The sequence below is a fragment of the Xiphophorus hellerii genome, chromosome 3 (genome assembly GCF_003331165.1).
Source record: "Xiphophorus hellerii strain 12219 chromosome 3, Xiphophorus_hellerii-4.1, whole genome shotgun sequence".
Classification (NCBI taxonomy): domain Eukaryota; kingdom Metazoa; phylum Chordata; class Actinopteri; order Cyprinodontiformes; family Poeciliidae; genus Xiphophorus; species Xiphophorus hellerii.
In genome coordinates this window covers 28,291,052-28,318,465 of record NC_045674.1, presented here as the reverse complement: position 1 = coordinate 28,318,465, position 27,414 = coordinate 28,291,052, and the positions used below count along the sequence as shown (strand labels likewise).

Genomic DNA, 27,414 nt, shown 5'->3' with positions numbered 1-27,414 from the left:
TCAACACCCAGCTCAGATCATTCTAATTGACTTTACGCTAGTCTGAGTCAGTCCTCGGTTTTATCTCCAGCGAATTTGACGAGTTTGAAACTGGCGACTAGCATTCCACTGGAAATCCGAGTCTGTTTAAGCTGCACTTGTATTCACCGGCCACTTACCTTCATTTTATGTTTCTCTTTTCTGATTATATATTTCATTTAACATTATATATTAGTACAGCACTTCCGTCAACATGATTTTTTTTTTACTTGCTTACATAAGTCCTAATTGGGCTTTCTGGGATGAACAGGTACAAAACAGTGATGAAATCATTGCGGCTTTTTATAACCAAAAACATGTGAATGATGCTTCTGCGTCGACAACAATGAAAGCGGTGACAACAGCTGTCTCGAAGAGTTTCTTGTGTTCCAGCTTTAAAGGTATATAGTAAAGCTGAGAGCGTCTTTAAAAAAACTCACACACACACACACACACATTGGCACACAACGCCATATTTTTTTATGCACCTTTAACTCCTTGGTTTGTCCTCGTAGATCGTCAGAAGCTGCGATGGGTGAATGAGCTTCTTGTTTTCTCAGTACGAACCTGCCGCCGTCAGACCCTGGAAGTAGACTCGACTTTTAAAACATGACCTTAAAACTTGCCAGGCATAATAATGTGAACGTTGTGAAACTGTGTTATCGTACGACCACTTTTATGACCTTTTGGACACCCTTGACAATACAGTTTCACCATTAACTCCTCCTCTTTAAGAACTACAGTCGGAGGCCGGTAATGACTTTGCATAATGAGTTACATCTCTTTTTTTTTGTGATGGCTCTGCTCTCTGAAAGATCTCTGTATTGTACAGAGGAGACTGCTAGTCTCTTTTATCTTAAAAAAAAAACCCTTGTGGGTTCAGTTTGATCAATTAAACTCCTGAAAGGACCTTCTCCCCCCCCCCCCCCGTCTTCCTCCCCGTTCCTTTCCATTCCTCTGCCTGAGAGGAATATAAAGTTATCTGTCTTCCCAAGCGATATGAGGGCGGAAATAAGTAGTTTGTCTATAAAAATGTCCAGGTACTTTATCAGAGTCCCAGTAGGCCCCGAGGGCCTGACACTGTTCAATGTGGCTCCGCTGTACTTCTGTTCCCTCCCTCTCTCCCTGTCTACTTTGTCTCTGCCAGAGGCCAGCTACTGGCTGGGTGGGGTGTAAGCTGGAGGAAACCCCCCTCTATCCTCCCTCAACACACACACACACACACACGCATGTTGGATTGACTGGGGCTTGAGCCCCCAAGTGAGGCTATCGATTTCAATCAGCGGCTTGGGAGATAGGAGCTGAGTGATGCTGTAGACTTTAAACAGTGGTCAGCTGTGCCGTTTGTTGTTTGGTGAAGAAATGCCGCAGGAGGAGAGGCTCTTTGCCTCTGATGAGAAGTTGGATAAAGACACAAACAGAATTACTTCTTCTGAGAGATGTCTTCATCTCCTGACTCTGTGGAGTTTTTTTTCTCTCCATGGAAGCGTGGTCTGGAGGCCCGGTTGCTAAAATCAACTACGAAACGTCGAGTGTCGTCATTGTGCATACATGGTGGAATTGTGGGAAGATCGAAAACGGCGATCTGCAGAGGATAAACGACATTGACGAGGAGTTTCTGACCTGCTTGTATGTGGCGCTTGCATAAAGTGCAAGGCAAAAAACATGAGCACAAACTCCCTTAATTTGGATTTTAGGCTATAGATGAACACAAAGTTGCACATATTTGTGCAAAGTGGAGGGAAAACGATTCACCGTATTCTCAACATCTGCAAGAAATGAAAATGTTAAAAGCACGCCATGCATTCACATTCCCTTTTACTCTTCTACTGGCCAATCAAAATCCAGTTAATCTCAGTTAAGTGAAGGCTTTAGCTTCGTTAGAGAACATCAGTGAACGCAGCGGGAATGGATTTATGGAGAAGTTGAAAACAGGGTTAGGCTATAAAACCACCAGTGGTAGAGTTTCTCACTTAAAATTCTTAATCCAGTTATTTGCAGGCTCTGTAATTGATTAATCACAATTAATTGCATATTTTTAAATCGCAAACCATATATCAATTAAAGAAGCAACATTTTAAATTCAAAAACCGTTTTTACTGCTAAATTATTGACTAAGTAGACAAATAAACTGAAGGGACATGGGAAACGTGTGAGAAGGTGCTCTGGTCAGAGGAAACTAAAATGTTACTTTTAGAATTGGGAATAGATAGAAATGTCCTTTCTAAAAAAAAAAACCTCAGGGTTAACAGAAGCATCAGGGCATGTAGGTTCACACAAAGATGAAAAGTAAAAACATCAAACTGACAAAATTAAGAATAACATGGTATACATCAAGGACAAAATTACAACTTAAACGCAACATGCAGTAGTCAGAAATAGTGCACTGCAATCCAAGGAATGTGCAACTGAGTGGAATCCTTTTTCAAAAATCGACATAATGTGCAACAATATATGAAAACTGAAAACAACAGAGATGTAGAAATAACAGCACAAACGTTATTTAAGGTGAGTAAATAAATTTGGCCTGCATGCAAAACGCACTAGGTGGGACAAAACTGCAACAGTGCATTACGGAGGTGGAAGCATCATAATTAGCTTCTTGGAGTCAATTAGAATAAACAAAGAATAGAAATAACTTTTATACCTTTGTGGGGAAATTCAGCTGCAGCAGGAATGTGAAACATGTAGATTTATACACAATAAAAATATAGAAACATAAGTGATAATATCATCCTAAACAGCAGCAAGGTCAAATATACAACATAGGAAATATTGTTATTAAAATTAGCATAGTCCGATAGAGGGGGGGAAAAAATAGTGCAACTGAGTAGGATTTTTTTTTTTAAATGACACAATGTGAATGCATGTTTGTGCATAAACAACAGACTATATAGATGAATCAAAACAAAACTGTAAACAACAGCAGGAATGTAAACGCTGAGTTTGACTTTGATGCTAGCAGTGACAGCTCTAGAGTCTTAACAGCTGCTGGGAGGAAGCACCTACATTAACGCTGCTTTGTGCACATAGGAGACAGTAGACTGTCACTCCAGTTCAACAACAGCTTTGTCCTAGTCCAAGTACAGATTGTGGTAAATCCCAATAAAATGAGACAAACAATAAAAATGTTCTAGGGGTATAAATACTTCTGCAACGCAGATGAATAATGCATCTGAGTTTGCAAACATGTTTTCTTAACTAGTCCTAATATTACACATTATGTTCTGCAATGAGTGGAAGCTGAAGCATTTCACGTGCAACTCTACGTTTGACCGTCGGGTTGGTTAGTTTTGGGTGACAAGTGTGAGGCAAACACTTTTTTTTTTTTTTGTTCCATCATTGTTCAGAAGAAAACACCAAACACCAGACAGATGAAGTTCCTGTTTTGCTTAAACAGGGAAGTTAGTTCGGCTCAGTGCTGCAGTTTTTCTTTTTCATTTTATTTTTCCTCCTCTCAGAAGTATTTGCATCAAGGCCAGGAGATTAAACGTGTGGGTTGGGAACTGGAGAGAGCGCGTTGTCTCGCTCGGGGCCCCCCCGGTGCCAGAGTTCTCGCTTTCATCGCGCGGGGTGAGAGATTTCTCCTGGACGTTTTTCGGGGCTGTGTGGCTACAGGTGGGTGGCTCACATCTTGTAGGTGGCAGCCGCAGCGGATTTTATGCAAAAGTACAGAGGAGGTGGCTGTGGGCAAACTGCTTCACAACTGCCAATGTTCATTAGTCTGCTGCATGGATCCCACACTGGAAACTCACGTTGTGTGTTTAGAGATGGCGCTTAAATTCTGCTGATAATTGTCGGAGGTTGCTATGAAAATTCATAAAGCAGCCTTTTGTCTATATGCGTTCAGAAACAAAGAAAGGAAAGAAATGCATTTCTCTCAATGCTAGTGAAAATATACATCTGATGTTCATTGTTATATAGTACACTGATCACAGAAATCCCTTTAATAATACAATTTTGCTACGAATCATCATCAACTACATTAATATTGAGAATACTTGAGATTTTTACCCCCCTTGTATTTAAAGGTTTTATTCCACCTCGTTCAAAAAAGCTCCAAAAATAACTTGGTGATGCAATTACGTCGAGCTTTGGTGTTTTGCCGTTTAAATGGCATGCGTAAGTGCTCATTAAAATGGGATTTATTTGACTTTTTTTCCCCCTCCTGCTAAAGGCTTCATGTTCAGTGGATCTTTACTGGTGTGCTGCATCCTGCTGCAGAGGAACCTTGCGACCACAGAGGGGCGTCATGGGACCAACCGCCACGTCTTCTACGCCGTCCAGATGAGAGGAGGCGCCACAGCCGTCCGAGCTCTGGCCGAGCAGCACGGGTTGGAGTTCATACAGCGGGTCAGTGCATGTTGAAGACCCCTCTTACGTCCTCCACCTATGAGGCCGCATAGTAGCAAAAATCCTGCAAGCGTGGGCTTTTTTTTTCTTTCCCCCGTCTCCTTCTTCTTCTTTTTAAGAGCTGCCAAAGTGCTGACTTCTATTTCCTACTTGAGGGATATCTGACTTTCATCAAATTACAGCAGCATTTCAGAATATTTCATATCTGATCAAAGATGCTCAGAGAAGCGCCTTCGCAGACTAAAACACCCCGTACACAAACGAGCGCCCTACACGCATACGGAGACACATGGCGTCATGCGCAAATACACAAAATTTATCAGCAGGCAACTCGTCTCTGCTGTGAGAAATTCCTATATGCGTCGCAGGATTCAGCTGGATGCCACTGGAGATGTTTGGGTCTTTAACTGTTTTGCCAGAGTTGTAATCTGTCCTGCTGAAATCATTCCGTATTTTAATACTCTAAAGGTTACTTTGGTTGTTGAATCTGAAACTGTGTCAACTTCTTTTAAAAATGGTCTTGACTTGACGAAAGGAAAAAGACCAAGAGTCAGGTTTTGGTGAGGTGTGTTGGGTTTTTTTTTCCCTGTGAGAGAATGGTTAAAGAATAGGTTAAAGGTTTTGAAAGATATACTGTAGATGTGAATGTGATGTCTCAGTCTTTTATCTGAATCTTCTTAAATGATTCCTCAAATGATCTGAAAATCAAGATATGTAAGGGACTGGAAGCCATTCTGTCATTGTTCTGTCACACTCAGGTATTTTGAAGTGATTTTCTCCCCTCTTAACATAAAACACATCCTTAACGCCACAGCTTATTGGTATAGACATGTAATTGAGAGGATCCCTCAAAGCAGTTAGGTGTACCATTCAATCCATTTTCGACCGTTTCACATCTTTAAAAAGCAAAACTTAATAGTTACATCTGGAGTATCGAGGTATGCTAAAGCACTGAGTAATTCACTGCTGCCTCTTCCACTTCTGTGGCTGCACATGGCTCATAGCTAGCTTAAAGAAGGCTACAGCAGTTGTCCCTCGCTTAAGAGCGACAAATTCAACTATTTGGAAGTATTTCCAGTTGCTTAAAACAAAGTCATTCATAATCTGAAAGCTAAATGAGCGCTAACTTCTCCTGTTATTTAACATTGTTTTAAACCACACACTTGTCAAGCTTTGTTAAGCTAACTGGTTACCCAAGCAGATAGATGACTAGCCAGCTTGTTACATATTAGCTACTTAGCCAAATGGAGGTTATTATCAGTCTCAATGTATTGGTAGTTATTGGTTATTGGGAGAACACTGGAGTTTTAAGAAGCTATGTCTTCAAACTTTTAAGCTAACATCAAACTTTTCCAATGGTTTCAAGTCATTTTACTGAGATGCCAGTGATAGTGGCTGTAGTTTCTTTTGGCTAAGCCGCTGAGGCTTACTGCCTCCCCGCCTCCCTCACTTGTTGAAACTACAGCTTTCCCTCATTTGTAAAAAGAGAAAATTTGGCAGTTTGATAAAATATCTGGTCAGTTACTGCACGAAGGCTCAAAGTACCTCACTTTTTTGCCAACTGCAGTTGGCCAGCTACAAACTGTTAAGCCGTTGAATGCAGGCTAGCTGTCTGGACAGAAATTCTGATTATTTACGAGCTAATCTCAGCTTGGTACACTTGTGATGCTCTTTAAACTGGTATTCCACACAATTAGCACTTGAAAACTGTCACCATATACTGTAGAGGCCTATTGAATAAATCAAAAATATTATTGAAAAGCCCATTTATTCAGAAACTTCATCACTAAATAAATGATAGACATTATATAGATTAATTCCACACAGATGGATGCTTGAAAGCCTTTATTTCTGTTAATTATGATGATTTTCCTCTTACAGGTAATATAAAACATGACATTTAAAATTGTAATATTACATCAATCAAACCAATAACAAAAACATTTTGTACAGAAATGCAGGTTTAATGAAAAGTACGCTCAATGCTTAAAGATTGGTATTTCCAAAAAGTTAATAACTTTCGTCCTACTTTTATATTTTACGTATGAAAAAGACCAAACCCAGTAACATCTGGATGAAAGATCTTAAACATAATAAAATCCAAACTTCCCCTCTGAAGTTACTTATTTAGATATCATCCATTTAAAAGCACAGTTTTACAACCCTTCGCTCATTCTCAGACGTGACTTATTGATACGTGCGTGTGCATTCTGACAGCATTGATTGGGTGTGATTGGGAGTGTCAGCCTGGTGTGAGGCTGTGTGCTGCTTTCCCTCTGGGGACCGGGGACGGCAGCTCTTTGTAACCTTGGCCCTGCTGCTCTGTTGCTGCCGCCGCCGCCTGAGTCATGAATAAAACATGGCTTTGACCTTTATCATGAGTATTGGACAGTCCACCCCTGTGTCTTCCTCTCTGCTTGTCTCTGTCGTTCTCGTTGTCCCTCCTGTATCCGCACGGACACTCCTAATTTATTCTAGTGTTTTTGGTTCCTTTTCTTACCCTTTAGTCCCTTGATTTAATCGCAGCTTGCTTCATGACTAAAATGAAGATGACTTCTATCAGTTTTGCTACTTTTATTTGGATTTTGAGTGAGGAACATTTACACCTTGTGGTGTCCAACTCAGCACCAATGCACCCACTGATGAGCCTCCCTTTTCATGATTCGCCGCCCCCCCTCCCACCAACCTCCTGGTCCAATCTGCTGACTGGCATCCTTTACATGCCCATCGCCAGAGGCTGATCCTAAATGTCAGCGACACTAAATCGCCTTTGTTAAGTCCAACCTAGCTTAATTGTGTCACCTGCGATTTGCTCCTCGCGTCGCGGCAGATACCATCGTATCGAGGAGAAGCGTCCGGGCTTCACAGTGCGCTCTGATACGCGATATAGTTTTGAAAACGTCGACGCGGAATGGAAAACGTCTGACAAGCCCAGTGCCAGCTCGAGAGGATCGTGATGTCTGTTGGCATTCCTGAGCTAATGCAGCAGGAGCGGAATGGGAATCAAATGTCTCCGAGCTGGCACTCAACGCATTGCTTGGTCTCTTTGATTTTTAGTGTACGGCATCCAGGAAAATGTCATCGCGCGTCGCTATTGTGCAGACTTGACGTATTCCTTTTGTAACTATAAAATGCAAAAAAAAAAAAAACAACAAAAAAAGAAATACAAAAGGAGGAAGACCTGAGATGATGTCTCTATGCCTGCGTGGACAGATTTACTGTGATGCATTGCTGTTCCGGGTTTCTCTGTTTTGTTGATGAGAGAATGGAGCTCTTTCTATCTGTGTGTTTTGTTTATCTACACTTATAGTGTATGTTGTAGTTTGTCAGCAATCCTTTATATTAAACGCAGAATAATCTTGCTCCTGACAGGATAGGGGAGCAGTAAATTGTAGCAATGTGATGCATCACTGTGTGTTAATAAGTCTCATCTTCAGTCATGGCTGCTGTGATGTTGTGCTATCATCACATATCAGTTAAAAAAAGAAAAAGGAAAAAAAAAAAAAAAAAAAACTCTGTCTGCTCAGGTAATGGCAGCTATCACAGATCCAGAAAGAACCTGATCACAATCTAAAATGGATGATTTTCTGGTTGCCGCTGTATCAGCAACAAAACAACAGCCCTGCGACTCGATGCTACACGTCGATAAAGCTCGCAGGCTTACTTACTCACATTACAGCCGACCCAGTTTGAAGTAGCGCCGGCGCCGCCTGATACGTGCATTGTTTACACGTATTGTTTCTTGCTTAGTTAAGAGTCTGCAAATCCGATTAAAGGGAGATTAGGTGTGCAGTTGTCATTGCTTTTATTCGAGACGAAATCACCACTTTACAAGAATCACACTCCATGCATGTGCGCGTTTGTGTGTGTGTGGGGGGGGGGTTGTGTGTGTGTGTGTGTGTCAAACTCTGACTTCAGGAAGTCCCTGGTCTCCATCCAGTGGTGAAAGGCCTCCCCTGCCCTCCGCTGAGGTGGAATACTGCCGGCAGATTAGCATGTCATTACCATACCATTAGCATAGCATTACCGTGGCGTGGCGCAGCTAGGCTACCAGCTCATCAAGAGATTCAGACCTCAATCCGCTCCCTGCTTCCACCCCATTTCCTGCACGGCTGAGGTGTGCATTTCCTTGAGTAAAGACGTAATTGAGGTAAAGCTAAATGAAATCACACAAACACGCCGCCGTCATTCGGGGAGGGGAGGTGGGAAGGGGCTCTTTCTTTGATAGCTTGTAGCGTTGCACCTGATTCGGAATTTCTAAGGTAGCCTCAATCGGATGCTAAGCAATGTCAAGCCTTCTTCTGGCTGGATTACTTCAGGCTGTTGCATTACAACCAGGTGTGGGGGTGGGTATGTGTGTGTGTGTTGAGGGAAAGTGAAAAAAAAGACTAACCTGCCACTATCTTCTCCCTCACCCTGGCCTCACTTATTTCCGTACTGTAGGGGCACTCAGGGATGCCAAAAAGGGACACCAATCCTCTAATGGTCGGGAGCGAGGGCCCATTCCATTAGTCAGGGGGCCCAGAGTTCATCGCTGCTCCTCGGTGTGAGGAGGGCGGAGGAAGCGAAATGGAAGCAGGTGTTGGCCGGGGGGCAAAACGGAGGGCAGCGCTGCACCAGCTGCATGCTGGGAAATGCAGCACTTTCATTTTCCCTCCTCATCTGTTTCTCTCTCTCTCTCTCTTTCTGTTTCTGCTTCCACTTGCAAGCGTGAAGACTCACGCCTTACGCACAGCACACACAGAAGCCTATACGTATAAACACACACACACACACACACACATGCACGCAACCTCCCAATCACCTGCTTTTGTCCCCCGTTTCAGTGAATTGAGTAAGATTTTTCTCCATTCTCCTTATCTCTTTCTTTCTCTCGCTCTCTCTCTCAACCTCACACTCATCCACTCCCTCATTCTCTCACTCCTATCTCAATCTCTTTCATTTTCCCTTTTGCTTACCTCCCCTGCCGGCCCCCACCCCACTCCATCTTTGCACATGCCTCACTTTCATTTTTAAATGGGGAGAAGGACCAGACTGTGGGATATGTGCAGAAGACGAGGTTTCCCCTCCCAGGTGGGAATCTCTGGTGAAATGCAAAGGTAAGCGTGGAGGAAGAAGAAGGGGGAAAAAAAGGAAGAAGTAGAAGGTGGCGAGCGGGCGGAGGAGAGCAGAAATTATGCTCCGACTTCCCGCTCGCTCTCTGTGGGCTCGGATGATGTATGGCTGCAAAGGCCACATGTTGGCCGTGTGATGGATTAAAGCACTTTGTAGGAAAATTACTGAGAGCGCCTCAGCACATCCGAGTCTAGCCCCTTAATAAAACTCTCTTCAATATTGAAATGGAGAGAGAGGGAAACACAGATAGATAAAGAAGATAAAAGACAATGTTTCTTCCAAGAGAAGGAAGAAACGCGTGAATCGCACAAACACACCCACACACACACACACCCACCCCCACACACACACACACACACACACACACAATGCTTCTGGAAATGAAAGAGAAAAGTGGGAAATTACTCACAAAATCACGTTGTGTTGCTTCTTAGGTGCGGTACAAATGTTGACATGCAAAATGTTTCTATGTTTTGTATGTCCATACCTGCCACTGTGGCAGGTTCACCTTCCAGCATACTGCCATACTGGAAGCCACAAAACATTCACCCACAGCTATGACTGAATAGTTGGTTCTATAAAGTATGGGCTAAGGGGACCTAAATATGAATTAACACTGCCCCCTTTTTAGATTTTTTTTTCCTTTCTGTTTGGTAGAACCATGTTCCATTGGCCTTCCACATGTTGCTGTGGTTTACCACGGAAAAATAGATTCAATTTATGAGTTGTGAAAAGTTCAATGTGTACGACTACTTTTCCAGGCCACTGTCCTGTATAGAACCAGTATAGAACCAGATAACGGTTCTATACAGTACTGGATTGCAAATGTGCAATCCAATTGCACATTTGTAAAATAATGTCTCTCTTCTTATAAAATTATACCACATTATACCTCTTGTGCAATTCAGTCCCAAACTACATGAGATAAATGGTTTTATGGCTTGTTTAAGAATTCCTATAACTTTATTCTTTTTCACTTTAAGATGGACTGTTGAACTCGGAGCCCAGCCCTTCTCCGTGGCTACATCCCCTGCCAATACTGTAACTAACAAAGCTTAACAGCTCACCCCGTTTAACCCCTAGCATAGCCCTCCATCATCCAGCCCCCGTCCCTCCGCTGTTTCCTGCTTTTCCGTAGCAGAGCCTGTGGAGCCCTTCATCCCTGTGGGGCTGTTAGCAGACACACACGCTGCTGTTTTCTCCATAGGGTGGACCATCTCAAACAGCTTTCACACACTGCTTCAATGACTCTGGATGTCTGTGTTTGTTTTTGGTTGCACGTTATGCTTCCTCCATCAAGTCCCTCTTTGTGTTGCCGTGTTGTTGTTGTGTTTTCTTTTCGACAGCGTGCTATTCAGCTCTTGCGGACGCTAAATGAGAAAGACTGGTGTGACTATTGATTGTTACGAGGAGCTACACCCACGAAAGCTTTTAAACATAGATTTAATGCAATTTTGTGATTGAATTCCCACAACATAATGATACTAAAAATTACCAGGAATATATTTTTAGATCTATTTTTCTTACCAGTAGGTTGGAAACTCTGAACTTTCTTTTACATTTGCAGCACACCAGTATCACCAATATCGACAGTCTAGACAAAAACATTTATCAGTGCCTGCTTTTGCAAAAATGTTACGTTTTACTTCAGAAAAACAAAAATTGTTGTTCAAAAATGACAAGTTTTCAACAGTGGATATTTATCAAAAATCAAAGCAGTCTCTTTTCAACAGGTTGTAACATAACAGGATGTAAATGAGTTTTATTTAGCTGGACTGGAGGTTAAAATGCTCTTTGGATTGTAAATATTGCAGACCCATCAGGTAAAATAAAGACAGAATATCCCTAATTTGGGCAAAAAATATTTTGTACTCTTAAATTCACCTTATAACTTTGTGAAACAAAGTTAACAAAGAATTAAGGGTTGTGCAACTGCAGAAATTTGTGCTGCAATTTGTGAATATTTCAACACATATGTAAAAAACAACAAAACGATGGTCTTAGATGATGTCCTGTTCCATTCTCTGTAACGAAACAGAATTTGGTTTTGAAAAACCATGTTGTTTTTAGCTGAGATTGGTGTGACAAACTACTTCTTTCTTCTTCTTGTTGTTTTCTTTTTGAGTAAAAAGTCACTGGATGTTTGCTGCCCTACTTACTAATTCAAACAAAAGCAACAAACATGCCTAAAAAAAGAGAAAACTATTCATGTTGTACCTAACATCCTTTTAAAAATACATAAATTTGTCTTTGAAAGTCCATCTGCGTCAGCTCCATTTACCAGTGGGCCAACTTTGCATCATTCATGGCCAAACAAAAATGATTCCTTTGTAATAGTCAAATTAACAGATAACTTTAAACATTAACCTGTCAGGAGTATTATTAATTGTGGACTTTACTGTAGGTCATCCATCACATCAAACATTTTCTTTTAACGGCTTTATAACCATGTAATGGGATCAACCCAGACTAAAACCGACTACCTGGAAAGAAGCTGTTGAATAGCAGCGATTATAAATCTGGTTGGTGGTTTGAAGGTGTGACTGACTACTTAAGCTGTCCACAGAACAACAGTGATACAATTGACCAAAGCTTCTGCCTTTCATTATTGCACTTAAACAAAACCCAATCCTACCAAAGAATTGATGTATTTTACTTTAAGTGGTTGTCTTCTTTTTTTTTTCTTTGTACTGTATGTTGGGGTGGCTTTGGACCAGAAGAGAAGTTGTCCAGCAAATGAAAGGTTCTTGGTTGGATTCCAGCTTTGGGCAAGACACTAAACCCCAAGTTGGATGACAACCCTAAAATACCCCATGATACCCTAAGCTGTAGAACTGTGCCAGTGTTTGTGAATCCGAATGGGTGAGTTGAAGTGTAAAAATACCCAACAAGCACCTTAAAGGGGCGGTATTGTGTGTTTTCCAGGTATATATTGCCATTTTATAGCATAATCAAGTAACTATTTTTACCTTCAATTGTCTTAGAAATGCTATATCAACTATGCCTTAAAAGAAATTTTACTTACCAATTTAAAACCTTGAAACTGGGCCTCTGTCTGAAACTCCACCTTCAGGAAGTCATCACAACATGGCTCCTCTATTAACCCTTTGGCACCGAAAAGTGGCTGATATAATGAACTCAGCAGATGTGCAGTTCCCTCAGGTGTCTGCTAATTGCTGCTGGCTAGTCTGAAGGAGCTGAGAGGACTGCTCTGTGAGGCAAAAGCTCGAAAGCTTGGAAACTGCAGCCCAGAGGAGGAACTTCGTCTAGAAGGAGTTGCTATGTGCATCCAGGTGTTTTTGACCAGCTGAATGGTTGCCACAGGATATTAAAGGATTTCTCAAACGTGCATGAAAGAATCAAGGCAACACTCTAGGTATGTGTCTGATGAGGAAAGCTCAATAGTTAAATAGTCAACTTTACATGATACCGCCCCTTTAAAGGTTAAATCCTTTTACAGTTCAGTGTATCAGTTTGAAAACACTTGACAGCCATTTATATCCAAATAAATAACTGGGAGTCACTTCACTAACTTTTGTAGGTAATATTTAACATGAATGAAAACATTTTCCATATATCAGATAGGTTTATAAGGTAACAATTTTGATTTTCTATATACGTTGACATCCAAATTCCTTCCTATCTTAGCCGTCTGTGTGGTCTCGCCAAGAAATCGGGCCAAGCTTACCTAGTCCATTGTGGAACAGTTCAACATGCATGTGTGTGTTTGAACACTTTCATGATTAGTGTTCCCATGATTAGTGGCTGGCAGATCGGGTGGATTTGTCCAACGGTACTGTGTGTCAGGCAAGCTCAGCGTCCGCCCTGGAGAACATGAGTGAAAGAGTGGATAATTGATAGTGACAAGGCGCTCACCAGTCTTAATTGCGGCTGGTGAATTAGATTACCTTTTCAAAGTGCCTTCATTAGCAAACGGAGAACCACACCAATGGTCTCCTGATTGGCCTCATATTGTTTTGTTGCCAACCTGCTCTGATGGGGTGCAAAAATGTGTAGATTTACTAAATGTGTGCGCATGTGTTTGTTTTCGATGTGTTTGAAATAGCTCTCTGATCTTTATAACTGAATTTTCTGAAAGTATGTATGTGCATTCGTTTTTTTGTTTGTTTGTTTATTTTACTTGTGCAGTGGCTGCCTTTCCATTTTTACTTGGGGTGGCATTAAAATGGTCTTTAAAAGTCTTAAATTCATATATAGCAAACTAAGGCCTTAAAATGTCTTAAATAGGTTTAAAAAAAGAAGACTGGCCTTAAATATGTTAATCACATGTCTTAAAGTTTGTCGTGGAAGGACTGTTTAATCTCACGTATGTCAGAGGGTTTTTTCTGCTGGGACTTTTCTACTGGAGTTTTTGCTGGACGTGAGTGTCTACTTACGGAATGAGTTTCGTCTTATACCTAAAACTCCCAAATCCTTCATCCCCCCGGCAGCTGCAGTATCAGCTATAACCATCCTTCCAGATCCTGTTTCCATATCTGTCTTCAGACACTGCTCCAGCATAAGCCCCCCCCCCCCAACCACAGGAGAAAAAACACACACACTCCCACGCAGGCATCCCCATATCTGTCTCATGCTTCATTCCCACCCCAGCCAGCCTGCAGCCCCCCTGCCGAGTTAAATGGAGTGTGCTGGCATCATGGGAGTCGTGTGTGCTCAGTTCAGCTCTACTCAGCTGGGCTGCCAGTGTTATAAACTTGCTGTGTGATTATTGTCAGAGCCAGACTCCTCCACCCAGGACGTCTGTGCTGATGGGTACTGTGTCACCGGGTACAGCCATCCATAGAGAGAGGAATGAGAAGGCAAAGGAGGGATTGAAACTGAGGTGAGAGAAAAAAAGGCGTAGAGAACTTATTGTTGGGAGAAAGGTAGCAGGGTTTGAAGGAGAGGACAGGGGAAAAAAAGAAAAGATGGAGTAAGGAGACCTGGCATCAAAGGGGAAGAAAAAGCCAAGCTGAGCGAGAAAAGACGGATGTACATCTGTGGCAGCAGACAAAGACAAGCGAAGACACAGAGGGAGTGATATAAAGACTGAGAGACAGAAGAATAATGTGCTGCAAGAAGACAGAAAGGCAGCAGGGAAATCAGTACTGCAGAGAAGAAGGAGAGCCAGGGAGGGTGAATAGAAAGAAAGCCAAGGAAAGAAATTAGATAGAAATTTTTCAAGCGAGTGATGTGTGCTGTGATTGTTTTCTCTCTCTCTCTCTCTCTCTCTCTCTCTTTCCTCTTCTTTCTCTGGCTCGTTCTAAACGGTCGGGATGTGGCCTGTATCTGCCGGCAAGAGGGAACTCAATTTGGGACAATTTACTCGGCAGTCTCAGCCCTGATGCACCTCGGGGACAGAGAATCGAGAGAATGAAAGCGAAGGAAGATAGAATCAGCAAGGCACGCGCGCGCGCATGCACGCGCCGCGGAGACACACAACATGCGCCGCGGCGGCACAATCGCTGGCGAGTAGATTTCACTTAGTTAGTTCTAACTCTCCCAGGCGGTCAATACGATTGAGTTTATAAGGCTTGGAAATGAAAAGCCTGGGATAAGGTTAGATAAACTCTGCGCTATTTGATTTCGGCCCACCACTCAATCGGAAAACCCCCCCCACACAGGACAGGTGGCGGAGGGTGGGGGCGGGTGGGGGCGGGGGTACAGCGCCGTCAGGTAGCGCGAAGGGTCACGAGGGTGATTAAGGCTGAATACGACATGTCGGTATCGACGAGTACAAAGTTGTGATTTTACAATAAAATAAAATAAATAATTCTTACACCTTTCCCACAAGCATATATTATTATCAATGTAATTTACAGCAAATTCTAGTAGGGAACACAGCAAATGCTGCTCCAAGCTATATCTCATGCAGTAGTTTAGCTAGGAGTTTAGCTTAACAGCGTGTTGTTGTTTTCTCCCTGGCAGATTGGCAGCCTGGAGGGCCTGTACACCCTGAGGGACAGCAGGGGGCGCTCTGATAGAGTCACCTTTGAGGGGAGACTTCTGTCTGCAGCAGGGGTAAGTGTTTGTGTCTGACCCGGAGCAGGGGGTAGATACTTACTGTACTGCAGAGCGACATAATCCCTTCAACGTGGAGAATTAAACAGATGTGTAGAGATAAGCAGTGGTTCTTGTTTCCGTCACCCTGGGTGAGAACCTCCTCCTATGTTCTGAATATGTGAGAAAACAGATGGGTTTTAATCCGAAGTGTGTTTTAATAAATATGTAAGCAATGTAAAAATAATTTATTCCAGGTTTGATTCAATTAAATTTTGCCTTAATATAAAAAAAGCACCAGAAGTTCATGTTTGTCCATCAGTCTATAGCGGCTTGTCCGTGCACGGTCACCGGGGGCCTGGTGCCTATCTACAGTGATCATTGGGTGAGTGGCAAGAGAGATCATCAGTACATGAGAGGGCAACACAGAAGACAAACAACCATGCATGCAAATATCACACCTAGGGGGAAATTTAGAGTAACCAGTTAACCGGACAGCCGTGTTTTCGGACTATGTCCGGAAGCCGGAGTGCCTGGAGAAAACCAACGCACGCACATGGAAAACATGCAAACTCCATGCAGAAAGTTTAGGTCTGCACCGATCCAGCTTTTGCTTTTCCGATACCAGTACAGATATCTGAAGCTCAGTATCGGCTGGAACCGATCCGACATAGAAAAACAGTGCTGAATTGGCAGAACACAGGGGGAGCCCAATCCCTGTTGACTCTCTAAAAATAATTATTAATAATAATAATAATAATAATAACAATCATACTACTACTAATAATAATAATAAAAAACCCATTTATCTCAGCTTCCCATTCCTCCTGCCACCCATTGACACAAAGGCGCCCTGGGTGGTAAACACAATCGTCTCCGTCAAAAGCAGCCGCTAGCAGACTGCTAGTAGCCTGTCCTGGCTGTGTCAAAGAGATTCACACACATCAGTTCTGATTTCACCCAACATGTGTATGCAAATGAAACTTCATTTGGCTGTCACTAGTCTTCTAATTGTGTTGATTAGAAGGAGAACATTAAACATTATATGGCGAGCGGAGCACAAAAGCATGTTCATGTTCTTTTTTTTTTTTTCCCCTATACTCCTGTCCCCCTTTGCACCACCCACTATCACTTAGCCTACCCCACCTTCAGCAGAGCGTTCTGCATCACCGGCTGAACGCACAATGCAGCCTCCTGACCGGGCTGCAGTTGCCAGGGAAACCGTCACCCTCGGAGATATCCCGTGACAGCGCGGGGCGAAGGAGGCAGTATGAGAGGAAGGGCCTGAGATGTGGCTCTGGCCACACACGTTCTCCAGGGCGCAACAGACCTTTGGACTCTTCCCCAACGCGTTCCCCTTCAGTCACACAACACACAAAGCACAAATCAGCTTTACACACACACGTATACACGCATGTGGGCATACTCGCACACCCACACACACACCCACACACACACACACATGGACAGGCATGCAAATACAAGCAGCAAAAAGAGTAGAAAATAAAGAGAGGAATATTCCTAACTCTGATTTAGAGTTATCATCTGGATCAGTGTGCATCTGATTAATTGAAGTAATTTATGCATAATCTCCAGTGACTCTATGTATGGTTCATGATTTCATTAAACTGTTACTTTAATTACTTTTCTACTTTCATAACTTAGGTTAAAATGAAAATGTTCCACATTTTCTAATGAGTTGTAAATTAATAGATTGCACAAATACGGCTGTGGAGGCAAATACGTTTAGCTTTTCCTGCCCGCTGTTCTTAAGCTTTTATATCTTTCTAATAGGAATTTCACCGTTACTCAGATCAAACACCAGGCATTTGTTTTTGCGATTTTATTTAAGATCCTTAAGTCTGAGTAGGTGTGAATATGTGTTCTGTACATGTAGATTTCATTATCCTGTTTTTTAGTTTTTATGGTTTTAAAAACAAAGCTAAATTTTACAATGAGGTTGGAAAAAAATACACTTTCTGGAGTGGAATGAGTTTTACTTCTTCACGTTTTTTGGGAAAGATCCCCTCTAAAGTAAAGAGTAGATTGTCTGCAGACTAATAAAAATAATTAAATCAAAATTTTCCTTATACCAATAGTTTAATTCTTCTGCGAACCTGCAAATGAAACACAGACACTAAAGTTAGCCTCCGTTTGCTTGTTCAAGTTAAATATTTGCCTATTTAAATTTTTGGTTGAATTTATGAAGAACCTCAGCGCTCTGCGACCTCAGATTAAAAACCAACTAGTTGACATTGCTATTGGAGTATTTACACAACAATGTCACACATTATTTCATTTTTTCAATTTATAACATAAAGTTATCTGTTACCAACACACTAAAACATTTGGATTATCGCAAATATCACATCTATGCCAATCAAATACTTTTTATTTTGCTATATATATGAACCAACAACATACATTAAACAAAGTGACAAATTACCTTAGAAAATTATTCATTTTTGCTGTTTAGCTGCCTATAGAGTATATTACAGGCACATATTGGCTGCATCTCTAATTTGATCTACTTTAAGTTACATTTTGTTCAGTTCTTTTGTTTAATAAGTAAAACATTGTTTTTGTTTATAAAGTGCATCCAATGAATTTCTTTTTTCAGATTTTTATAACATAGCAGGAGACATCTATGACCCAAGTTCTTACTTTCTGTCCTAATTATTTCACACAACTACATCATGTGCTATATCTTCCTTCATTAGGGTTTCCTTTTCTCCTTCTCTGTCTTACTGACTCCATTCAGTGACTCTGATCTGATCTGTCTATATCATACCTCATGCAGTTTCAGTCTAAAAATGCCCAAGCATGTTTCTGACTGAACTCCACACTGACCTTTTCCAAAATGTCTCCGGCACAAGCCCCCCCGCCAGCCTCAAACATACGCAAACTGGCCCCCCCGCTGGTGTATCACACACTTAATACGCACATACAGTAAATCTTTTGCTGCAACATGTATCAGGCTTGAGATTGGGTTCCCCCCCCCCCTTATTTTCTGAATTCAAGTTTCTTATTTATGAAACGCAACAGCCAACGGCAACGAGAATGCCAGCACAGACAATGGTGAAGTTAAAATTACTTGGAAGGTTTTTCCTCTTTCAAAAGCTTATTTACGTGCGGAATTTGGATTATCCTTAAAATTACTAATGTTGTTTTTATTTGTTATCCTTTTTGCCTCCATAACACAAAACAAACAAGAAAAAAAAAAAAAAAAACACCTGTAAAGCCACAACTACTGCATGTTTTAAATTAGCAGAATTTATTTAATATGTTCAGTTGGAGCATCCACTACATTTTCTTTAACATACACTAATTAACAGATGTGTGATAAAAATGTACTTTTACTTAGTTGGCATCTTCCTGGTTTCTTGGGGTTTTCACACCTGTAGTTCATTTACTTTGGTCCAAATCAGTTGATGATTTTTGCTAACATGCTTTTCAGGCAGTTCGGTTTTCTTTCACTCAATGGAAATTGTAAGCAAATCACAAAACTAAGACAAGAGCAGGCTGTTTATTGCCACATAGGTCTAGGCTAGGAGTGCTAAATGTAAATATAGGCAGCAGATGCTATGTTCTAAGCTAGGTGAAAAGCTAACTTAAAATGCAGCTTTTCATTCTCTCTAAACATAGGGGATTTAAACATAATGATGTGTTTCAGGTAGAACCTTATGCTTTCAAAAAAAAGATGCACAACATGTGTTTCTTAGTGCGTTTGCAATGTCCCACAATGTAACGTATACCTGTCCTCCAGAAGGCATTTGGCGCAAGCTAGCACCAAACACATAGCAGCTGTCGGCTCAAAATCAAATCACCCTCACACCATAAACGAACCTCTCTAAAGTTTGTTAGGAATCGTACCAAGACCGCGTTCTCCAAGCGGTCTTGGCATGGTTGTTTTGGCCCGTATCTTAGTGACATTGCTGTGTTCACATCTACACAAATGAACGACTCCAAGGTGGGAAACGAACCAGCTTGTTTTAATCCGACTAAACGCCTCAGGCGTGGAAACGTTCTTAAAGTAGGAGAGAAGTTAAATAAGGGTGTCATCATCAGCCACTGTGTCAGCCTGTGTAGCCCGAAGGACACGGTGGAGTGTTTGCTCGATGGGCATTCAGAGCTGATTCTGGATATTAGAGTCATTGTCACAGATGCTATAAAGACTTGCTGTACTTTTTGATAATAATTATCTGACCCACTAAGAGACACCGAAATAAACAGTTAAAAAAAAAAAGAGATGTTCAGATGATGGAATTTGACAAAATCGAATGGTTATTGCTTGTTTAATCAATTCATAAATGATATTTTTAAGACATAAAGCACTTTGGACTGCCTTGTTGCCGAAATGGGCTACACATATAAACTTGACTTGACTGGATGTCAGAGCTCTGCGAACACACACACACACACACACGCCCACACGCACACACACACACCCCTGGTCCCAAAATGCATGCACTATTCAAAACAGGAGGGCATCAAAAGTAACACATGTACTACGAAGAGTTGGCAGGACACAGTGTTCCACACAAAGCCCTTCGTTTCTTCATTCTTTTTTATGACCAGATGGTTCTGTAATGTCCTCCAATTTATATCCACACATAGAACAAATTACAATCTGAAGCAGTGGCTTATTAGATCAGTTTTACTTTAGCTTCCTGTGTGAATTATCCCTCAACAGAATCTTAATATGATATTACCTTTGTTGGGTTATTGGAGATATTATGGGGGTATTACAGTTCTAGGTGCCTCGAAGACTGTGTTAACCTTTAGGTGAAATCATGCAAGCCGCACTATTGATCCAAAGTGTGAGGATTTAATTATCAGACGAAGACGTGTTACATTTGGCTGGTCTTTTTTCATCGTTCTGTAGGAAATAAGGGCTTTTATTTTATCTTTTAGAAACAAATGTGAAAAGATTGGTTAAAAAGGAAATTGAAAAATCACAAATTGCATGTAGAAATGTAAACAGTCTGCTTTAAAGGGTTCTTAATTATTTCAAAAGGAGAGTTGAAATCTAACATTGGCGATTTTCTGATTATCTTGATTTTCTGATTTCTTCTGTCACACGTCTTCTTAAAGTCAGAACAATGTTATTTTTCCTAACCTTTCGAAATAACTTCAATAATTCATCGTTGCTTAACGCCTCGGCTTTGTGGATGGGATTCGCTTCTTGCAGGCAGCGAGGTAGAAAACATTGTTCAGCTGGTTTTCTTTTGCTTGGTTTTCTTTCTCCCCTCCACCTACTTATCCATTTACACAGAATAAAAACATTTGAGTTTTCCCTCAGTGCCTCCTCGCTACTGAGTCGTGTGTGTGTGTACGTGCGTGAGTGTGTGCGTGTGTTTCCCTCGCTTACTTTTTTTTTTTTTTTTTTTTTACATTTTTTATTTTTAGACTCCAGTCACATCCTCAATCCCGCGGCCCTATAAGGAGCTTTCACGCCTTTTGGTTTGCTTTAGATGTTTAATACCCCCTCTCTTTTGTGTCAGGGAGCTGGAGAGGCGTTAAGAAGCGCTGATAAACCCCACTTAGATCCCTTCCTGGCCCGTCACCCTGGCCTGCCGGGCCGCTTTAGCTGGGAACTGATCTGTGACGGCCTGCCACTCAAACTGAGCACTTCTGAAGGCTGACACAATGGAGTGAGCAACAACACCAGAGGGCCCAAGAGGGGCGTGAGGAGAGAGAGGAAGGGGAAGGAGGGAGAGAGGGGTAAGGGGAGCCCTGAAAGAAGGCTCAAGGAGGGGCCAGAGTGTATCTGTCTGTTATCTGTTTCCTCTCTTTCACTCTTTTCAGCTCCACATCCTCCTCCCTTCCCTCTGTAGAGCTCACACTCTTTTATTTTTCTACTGTCAGCAACACACACAAACTCTGTCCTCTGTAGTTTCTTCCTCTCTGCGGTCGAGGTTTTCGGTCTTGACGGGAGAGACGAGAGATTAAATAAAGAGGCTGGTGGGAGAGGCGGATAACAATCGTTGCACCGGCGACGGTGGGTCATTTGCAGCATTCGCCGCTGCCCACGTCGGCCGGTCGGCTCTGAGTTCAGGTCGGGTCTCGCGGGAAGCGCGGCGCGGAGATTGACGGGCTCAGGGGCGGGGTGGGGCTCGGCGAGCGAGGGTGGGAGTCGCGTCCACCACCGCCACAGATGCAATTGCCACGGCGTTCCCATGGGGCCGTGAAGCGGGTGGCGGAGCCCAAAATGTCAGCGCTGATGTCCGGGCAGCTCGGCTCGGCTATCAGGCTGCTGCAGCTGGCTGCTATGCACCACGTACATTCATTCATAGCGAGACAACAGAAAAATACACACACACACCCACCCCCACCCCCACACTTTTCTTTCTCTGGTAGCACAGAATATGACGTCAGCTATACAGATATATTTGAGCTCATGCTCAATATTATGGTCTTGTTTCTTCCTCTTCCTAAATCTTTGCTGCTGTCAGAAACTGATATTTTATAAACAATTGGGAGCGAGTCGCTGTTTTTTCCTCTTTGCATGCTCCCAGATTCAACTTAGCAAAACCTGTACTGTAAAATTTGCATGAATCTTAAATTCATTTGTGTTTGATTAGTTGGATTTCCCTTTATAAAGTGCTTCAGATTCGCCTTCCTAAGTATCCGAGGCTGTAGCGTACGCAATTAGATTCCCTGCTAAACCAAAATGTCAGATTTTATTTATTTATTTATTGTTTTTACAAAACTTCCACTGATTGAGAGTCACAACTCTGAAACCTTACAGTTTTATACTGCTGCTGGATTGATGAGTGTTTAAAAGAATTTATGACAGTAAGTTGTAACATTACTTAATACAGCACTATGCTATGCTATGCTATGCTATACAGACGTTCTGTTTACAGTAAAATCTCACCTTTATTGAAAGAACTCTATATTTGACAGCATTATGTTCCAGATAACCAGCTGATCAATGATTTTGAAAAAAGAATCAGAAAGCATAACATCAGGGAAAATGCACTGACGCAGTTGAACTCTGTGAGAATAACCCGTGGGGCTTCCAGACAGGTTTAAGAGTGAACAAACAGCTTTCTGTAGAGCAAACATAGAACATGTGGGAACATCAGCTTTTGACTTTAAATGGGACAATCATAGCTGCCCTTTTTCTCCTAACATCGTGACATGTCTGTAAGCGTGTAGCTATGAAAACAGACCAAAAGGAACAAACCAGTTGCTTAAAAAAAAAAGACTTCTTGCTGCAGCCATTAGAAGCAAACTGTCTCAGTGAATTCCACTTTCTTACTGGTGGAATAGAAATTGCTGCAGGTGTCGCTCGACGTTCAGACCCATGTGAAACATGGCTTTACACCAAACTGCACCTTCAAGTTGCAATCAGTTTATTTAACAGCATAAATTAAAAAAAGGGCCATTTTTGCTCTTTTCATCGATGTGCCTTTTGTTTAGTTTTCCCCATTGCATCATGTAAACTCTGTGCTGGATTTATTCGGTGTGTATTTGTATGTCAGCACGGGGTGTGTGCGTGCGTGTGCGTGTGTGACAGTTGGATGATGAATGTCCTGATGGCACTGAGGTCAGTGTCACAGACAGTGTTGTCAATTGCACCTTCTCCCCCGAGTGCAACCTTGAGCAAAAGTCCCCGAAGAGAGCTCAATGTGCTGTTAAGGTCAATTCATGCACACACACACACGCGCCCGCACACGCCCACCCCAACACAATCACGCATCCATTCCTTGCTGAGCATGTGCCATTAGTAGCTGGTAGGGCCTGGTTTGACAGAGAGCGATTAGCCTCCTATCATGTGTATTGATCAGCTTGTCCTGGCTGGTTCTCAAGAGGAGGGGCTGGAGGGCTTTAACAAGGCATTTGGGACAGACACTGATGCATCCAAACACACAAACACACCCTCCGAGATTATTGTTTATCTATCAATATGTAAATCTGTGTGGAGGTTTAATGTATTTTTTTTATATCCAAAGCTACCTGCCAGAATTTTCGGTCAAATAAACAAACTTTATTTTAGATATTCTTTCTCTGCCGTAGAACAAACAATATTTGTTTTGGTATTTTGTGGTGAATTATTGAATCAATATGTAAGATGGGGAGCTTCTATTCCTCTGGTGACATCACAGAAGGTACAAGGCACCTGATCGGATTTGTTTGGAGGATCTTCTTTTCTCATGATGTTATCTATTTTGTGAAGTCCACCACTCTCTCTTGCATCAGACCACACCCAAAACCCCCTCGTAATTCACAGTCCAGATGGTGACCTTAAGCTAACAAGCTTTGCATTTTTACTTTAAAAAGTGACATTGAAGCTGCAGTATATAACTTTTATACAGAATATGTGTTTATATATATATTTTTTTAGACGTTCACCATGTCGTGACAGTACGTTATGAGACAGATAATCTGTGAAAACATCTAACTCCTCCTCCTTGAGCTACTACTGCCATCTGAAGAAATGCATCGCTCCCAACCAAAAACAACCAATCAGAGCCAGGAGGAGGGTCTTAGTGCTGTCAATCATCCTCATATACTTGCTGGAAAATGTGCTAATGGTGGAGAAACAACTTACTGTTATAGGAAAACTGTTTATTCACTGTCATTGGTGGCTATGCTAACTAGCCTTAGCATTCACAACATGATCTGTAGCAGAGAGCAGAATGGGGGCAAGAGGGATGGGGACAAGATTGTGATTGACGGCGTAAAGACCCGCCTCCTGCCTCCGATTGGTTGTTTCTAGCACTGGCAGATTATCTGTGTAACACCATACTGTCACGACATAGTGACAATTTCAGCAAATATGTAAAAAAAAAATATAGTTTTTATAAAAGTTACATAGTGCGTCGTTAAGGCCAAAGACATATATTGCGAAAAAAAATAAAAAAATAAAACTTGCCTTATGTTTTGTGAAGGTACAACAATGTGTAAAATGTGACCACTTAGGTAAACTGCAAGCATCAACAGCCTAAAGATTAAATATCACAAAGTTTCTGTGTATTATGGTGCAAAGGTATTTGTTTACATTCCATTTCTTATTGTATGGGATATGAAATGTGAGCCTTGTGTTTTAAAAACGTATGAAAAATTGTGTTCCTGTTTTGCTGCTTGTAGGATTTACCTATGTATGCAACACATTCATAGAGCCTAAATGAACAAAGCTCATTATATGCTAACGTTCAAAAAAAAAAAAAAGAAAAAGAAGTGGTTTCAGACCCTCTGCCGATCTGTATGCATGGCACATCCTCCCTCTGTCCTGCGTGTTTAATGTCACGTATGTAGCGTCCTTATAACAGCTGTCCTTCGTGGGTAGTTAAGACCAGCTCCTAGCTTTTGTTAATTGAGTCTAATTGAAGAACATGAAGGGAGAATAAAGGCAGAAGGCTTTTAGGACATAAAAGACTGCAGCCGCCTCTCAGTAGTATTTATTTTCAACCTCTTCCACTCTGATTTAAGTGTGAGCGGACAATGGCGGCCTGACAGTGATACATATGCACGCGTGTGCCCGTGCGCGCAGGTTTGTGTGTGATCTGCCGTTTGATTTACTGCGCCCACCTTCACAAGGACCGGCCTCTTATCACATCAAAGCCACAGGCAGGCGGACTATGAAAGAGCGGCGTGCATGTGTGCATGCGCGTGCCCTGCAGAGGACAGAGGTGTGCAGGAGATGGGGAGTGTTTTTGTTGCTTTTAACCCTGGACAATGGCACTGCAAAAAGGAGAGAGCAAGTGGGCACTCTTTGAACTAATGAAGAGAACCTTTTACACTTCTCCACAAAGTTTCCCAACTCTCCATGCACTATGGATTTTTTCCCCCTTCTCCTTTCTTGTCCAAGTGAAATAAAATAAAACAGGACCAATTGTAGTTTTCCGTATTAAATTTGGATTATTTACAAAAAAAAAAAAGATCAAAATGATCAGAGTGTAGTTTGCTTGGTGGGGCAGGGAAGGATGTCATCATTTTTTTTGTCATGATAAAAAACAGAAACATTTAAAAGAAATGAAATTATTTGTTTCTGTGATTTTTAGGTCCTCTGGGTAGAGAGGCAGCGATGTCATTACAGAGACAAGCGGGTTCCCCTGATGGGACGAGACTACGGTCGGACGAAAGGTAAGTTTGGACTATTTTTTTTTTTTTTTTTTAGAAACATTTCAAGCCTTTATTTCTTGTGGCTTTAATGATTATGCTAACAGCTAATCAGAACCCAAAAGTCAATGTCTGAAAAAATTAGCAAGACAGAGGATGTTGAGCGGAAACACAAAGTGTGGTAGGAAAATGTGCACCGGCAACAGGGATAAACACAGCCTTCAGAGGATTGTCAAGCAAAATCCAGTAAATATGTTTTTGGAGCTTTACAGTTAGTGAACTGAGGCTGGAGTCTACATATCAAGAGCCACTACGTACAGATGAATCTGTCAACCAATGTGACATTTCTTGTATCAAGGTACTTCTGAACCAGAGGCAAGGTCACAAGATGTTTGTCTATAGAGACAAACATCTGGACTGCTGCTCAGTGGTTCAGTGTCCTTTTTTGATGAAAGTAAAGTTTGCATCTCATTTGGAAATCAAGGTCCCAGAATCTGGAGGAAGAGTGGAGAGAGACAAAATCCATGCTGACTTAAGTCCAGTGTGAAGTTTTTACAGTCAGTGGGAATTTTAGGCGTCGTGTCCTCGGTCCACTAGGTTTTCTGGGGTTCACAGTCAACGCAGCAGTCTACCAGGAGATTTTAGAGCACTTCATGCTTCCTTCCACTGACACACTGCTGCATGGAGACGCTGATTTCAATTTCCAGTAGGACTTTGTACTGGCACACACCGCCAAAGGTACCTACAGCCGGTTCAGTGACCGTGGTGTTTCATCCTGTGTTTGATTGGTCAGCAAACTTACCTGGCCTGTTCAGGTAAGTTTGTAAATGATGGAGAATCGTAAAGAGGAAGATGAGAGACATCAGAACCAACAATGTAGATGCTCTGAAGACACCTGGACGCCTTTTTATGATGTTTTATTTGATGTGTGTTGATCATTTTGAGAATGACACTCATCAAAATTGTTACTGGTTTTCTCAATTTTTTTTGTATATAGCTTTTTATTTTTACGATGTAAAGCACTATGAACTGCCTTGTTGCTGAAATGTGCCATTCAAATAAAGTTGATTGATTGACACGTTAATTCATGCAAAACGAGGTCCAACAAAGTTCTGAGTGTATAGAGATGAACATACTTTTCAGAAGTCTTAACATTTCTGCTTAACATATCTGTTTTTATTGATTTTATGTAATATAAAAAAATTATAAGACACTGAATTTTGTTTTTTTATTATATCTAAGCCATAATCATCAAACTTAGTAGAAATAAAAGCATGAAATGCTCTAATGTATGTGTGAGGAATTCATATAGTTTAAAGAGTTTCACTTTGTGAAACGAGTGACCAAAAATATCAAACCTTTTTTTTTTCTTTTTGTTTACAGTATTCCAATATTCTTGATTTGCATTTAGTTCAGATGCATTTGATTCTGAGTAATTCTTACATATTTTATTTTAATTGTGCAGAAAGCACCCAAACAAATTTAATTAACACTGTTGTTCAGTTTTTATCAAGCACAAATAAAGGAGCAAGCCGTTTTCGTCAAGTTTTTATGTATAGTGCCGATCTGCTGATAATGTTTAGCTTCATCATTAAATCTGCGCGGATCGTCAACTGACAGGGTGTGTGAAGTTGATCATTTTCTGCTGTCTTGGTGTTATGATGATGGAGAGTGTGCACAAGAATAATTAATAACTTACAGTACAGCGTGGAGAATTAGAATACACACTCAGCCAAGCAAAGATTAAATCTAACAATCAAAAGTCACCCCAGTTTGCATAAAGTGTGCAAAGAGGAAAAGGTGCAAATGAACTGCAAAAGTCAGAGAAAAAAACCGACATAGGAGTTATTATAGCTT

At 41.5% G+C, this 27,414-nt stretch overlaps 1 protein-coding gene across 4 annotated transcripts in view; it reads left to right on the top strand.

Moving 5' to 3' along the window:
* LOC116716835 (furin-like protease kpc-1) overlaps positions 1–27,414 on the top strand; it is a 228,998-nt gene that overhangs the window by 2,901 nt on the left and 198,683 nt on the right. Inside the window, exons 1-4 of one of the 4 annotated variants that reach the window (XM_032557719.1) lie at positions 907–3,636; positions 4,196–4,371; positions 15,415–15,507; positions 25,500–25,581. In XM_032557719.1, the coding sequence (XP_032413610.1) occupies positions 3,393–3,636; positions 4,196–4,371; positions 15,415–15,507; positions 25,500–25,581 (595 nt within the window). In that variant the 5' untranslated portion in view covers positions 907–3,392. The other 3 variants (XM_032557717.1, XM_032557720.1, XM_032557721.1) reach the window with 3 other exon arrangements.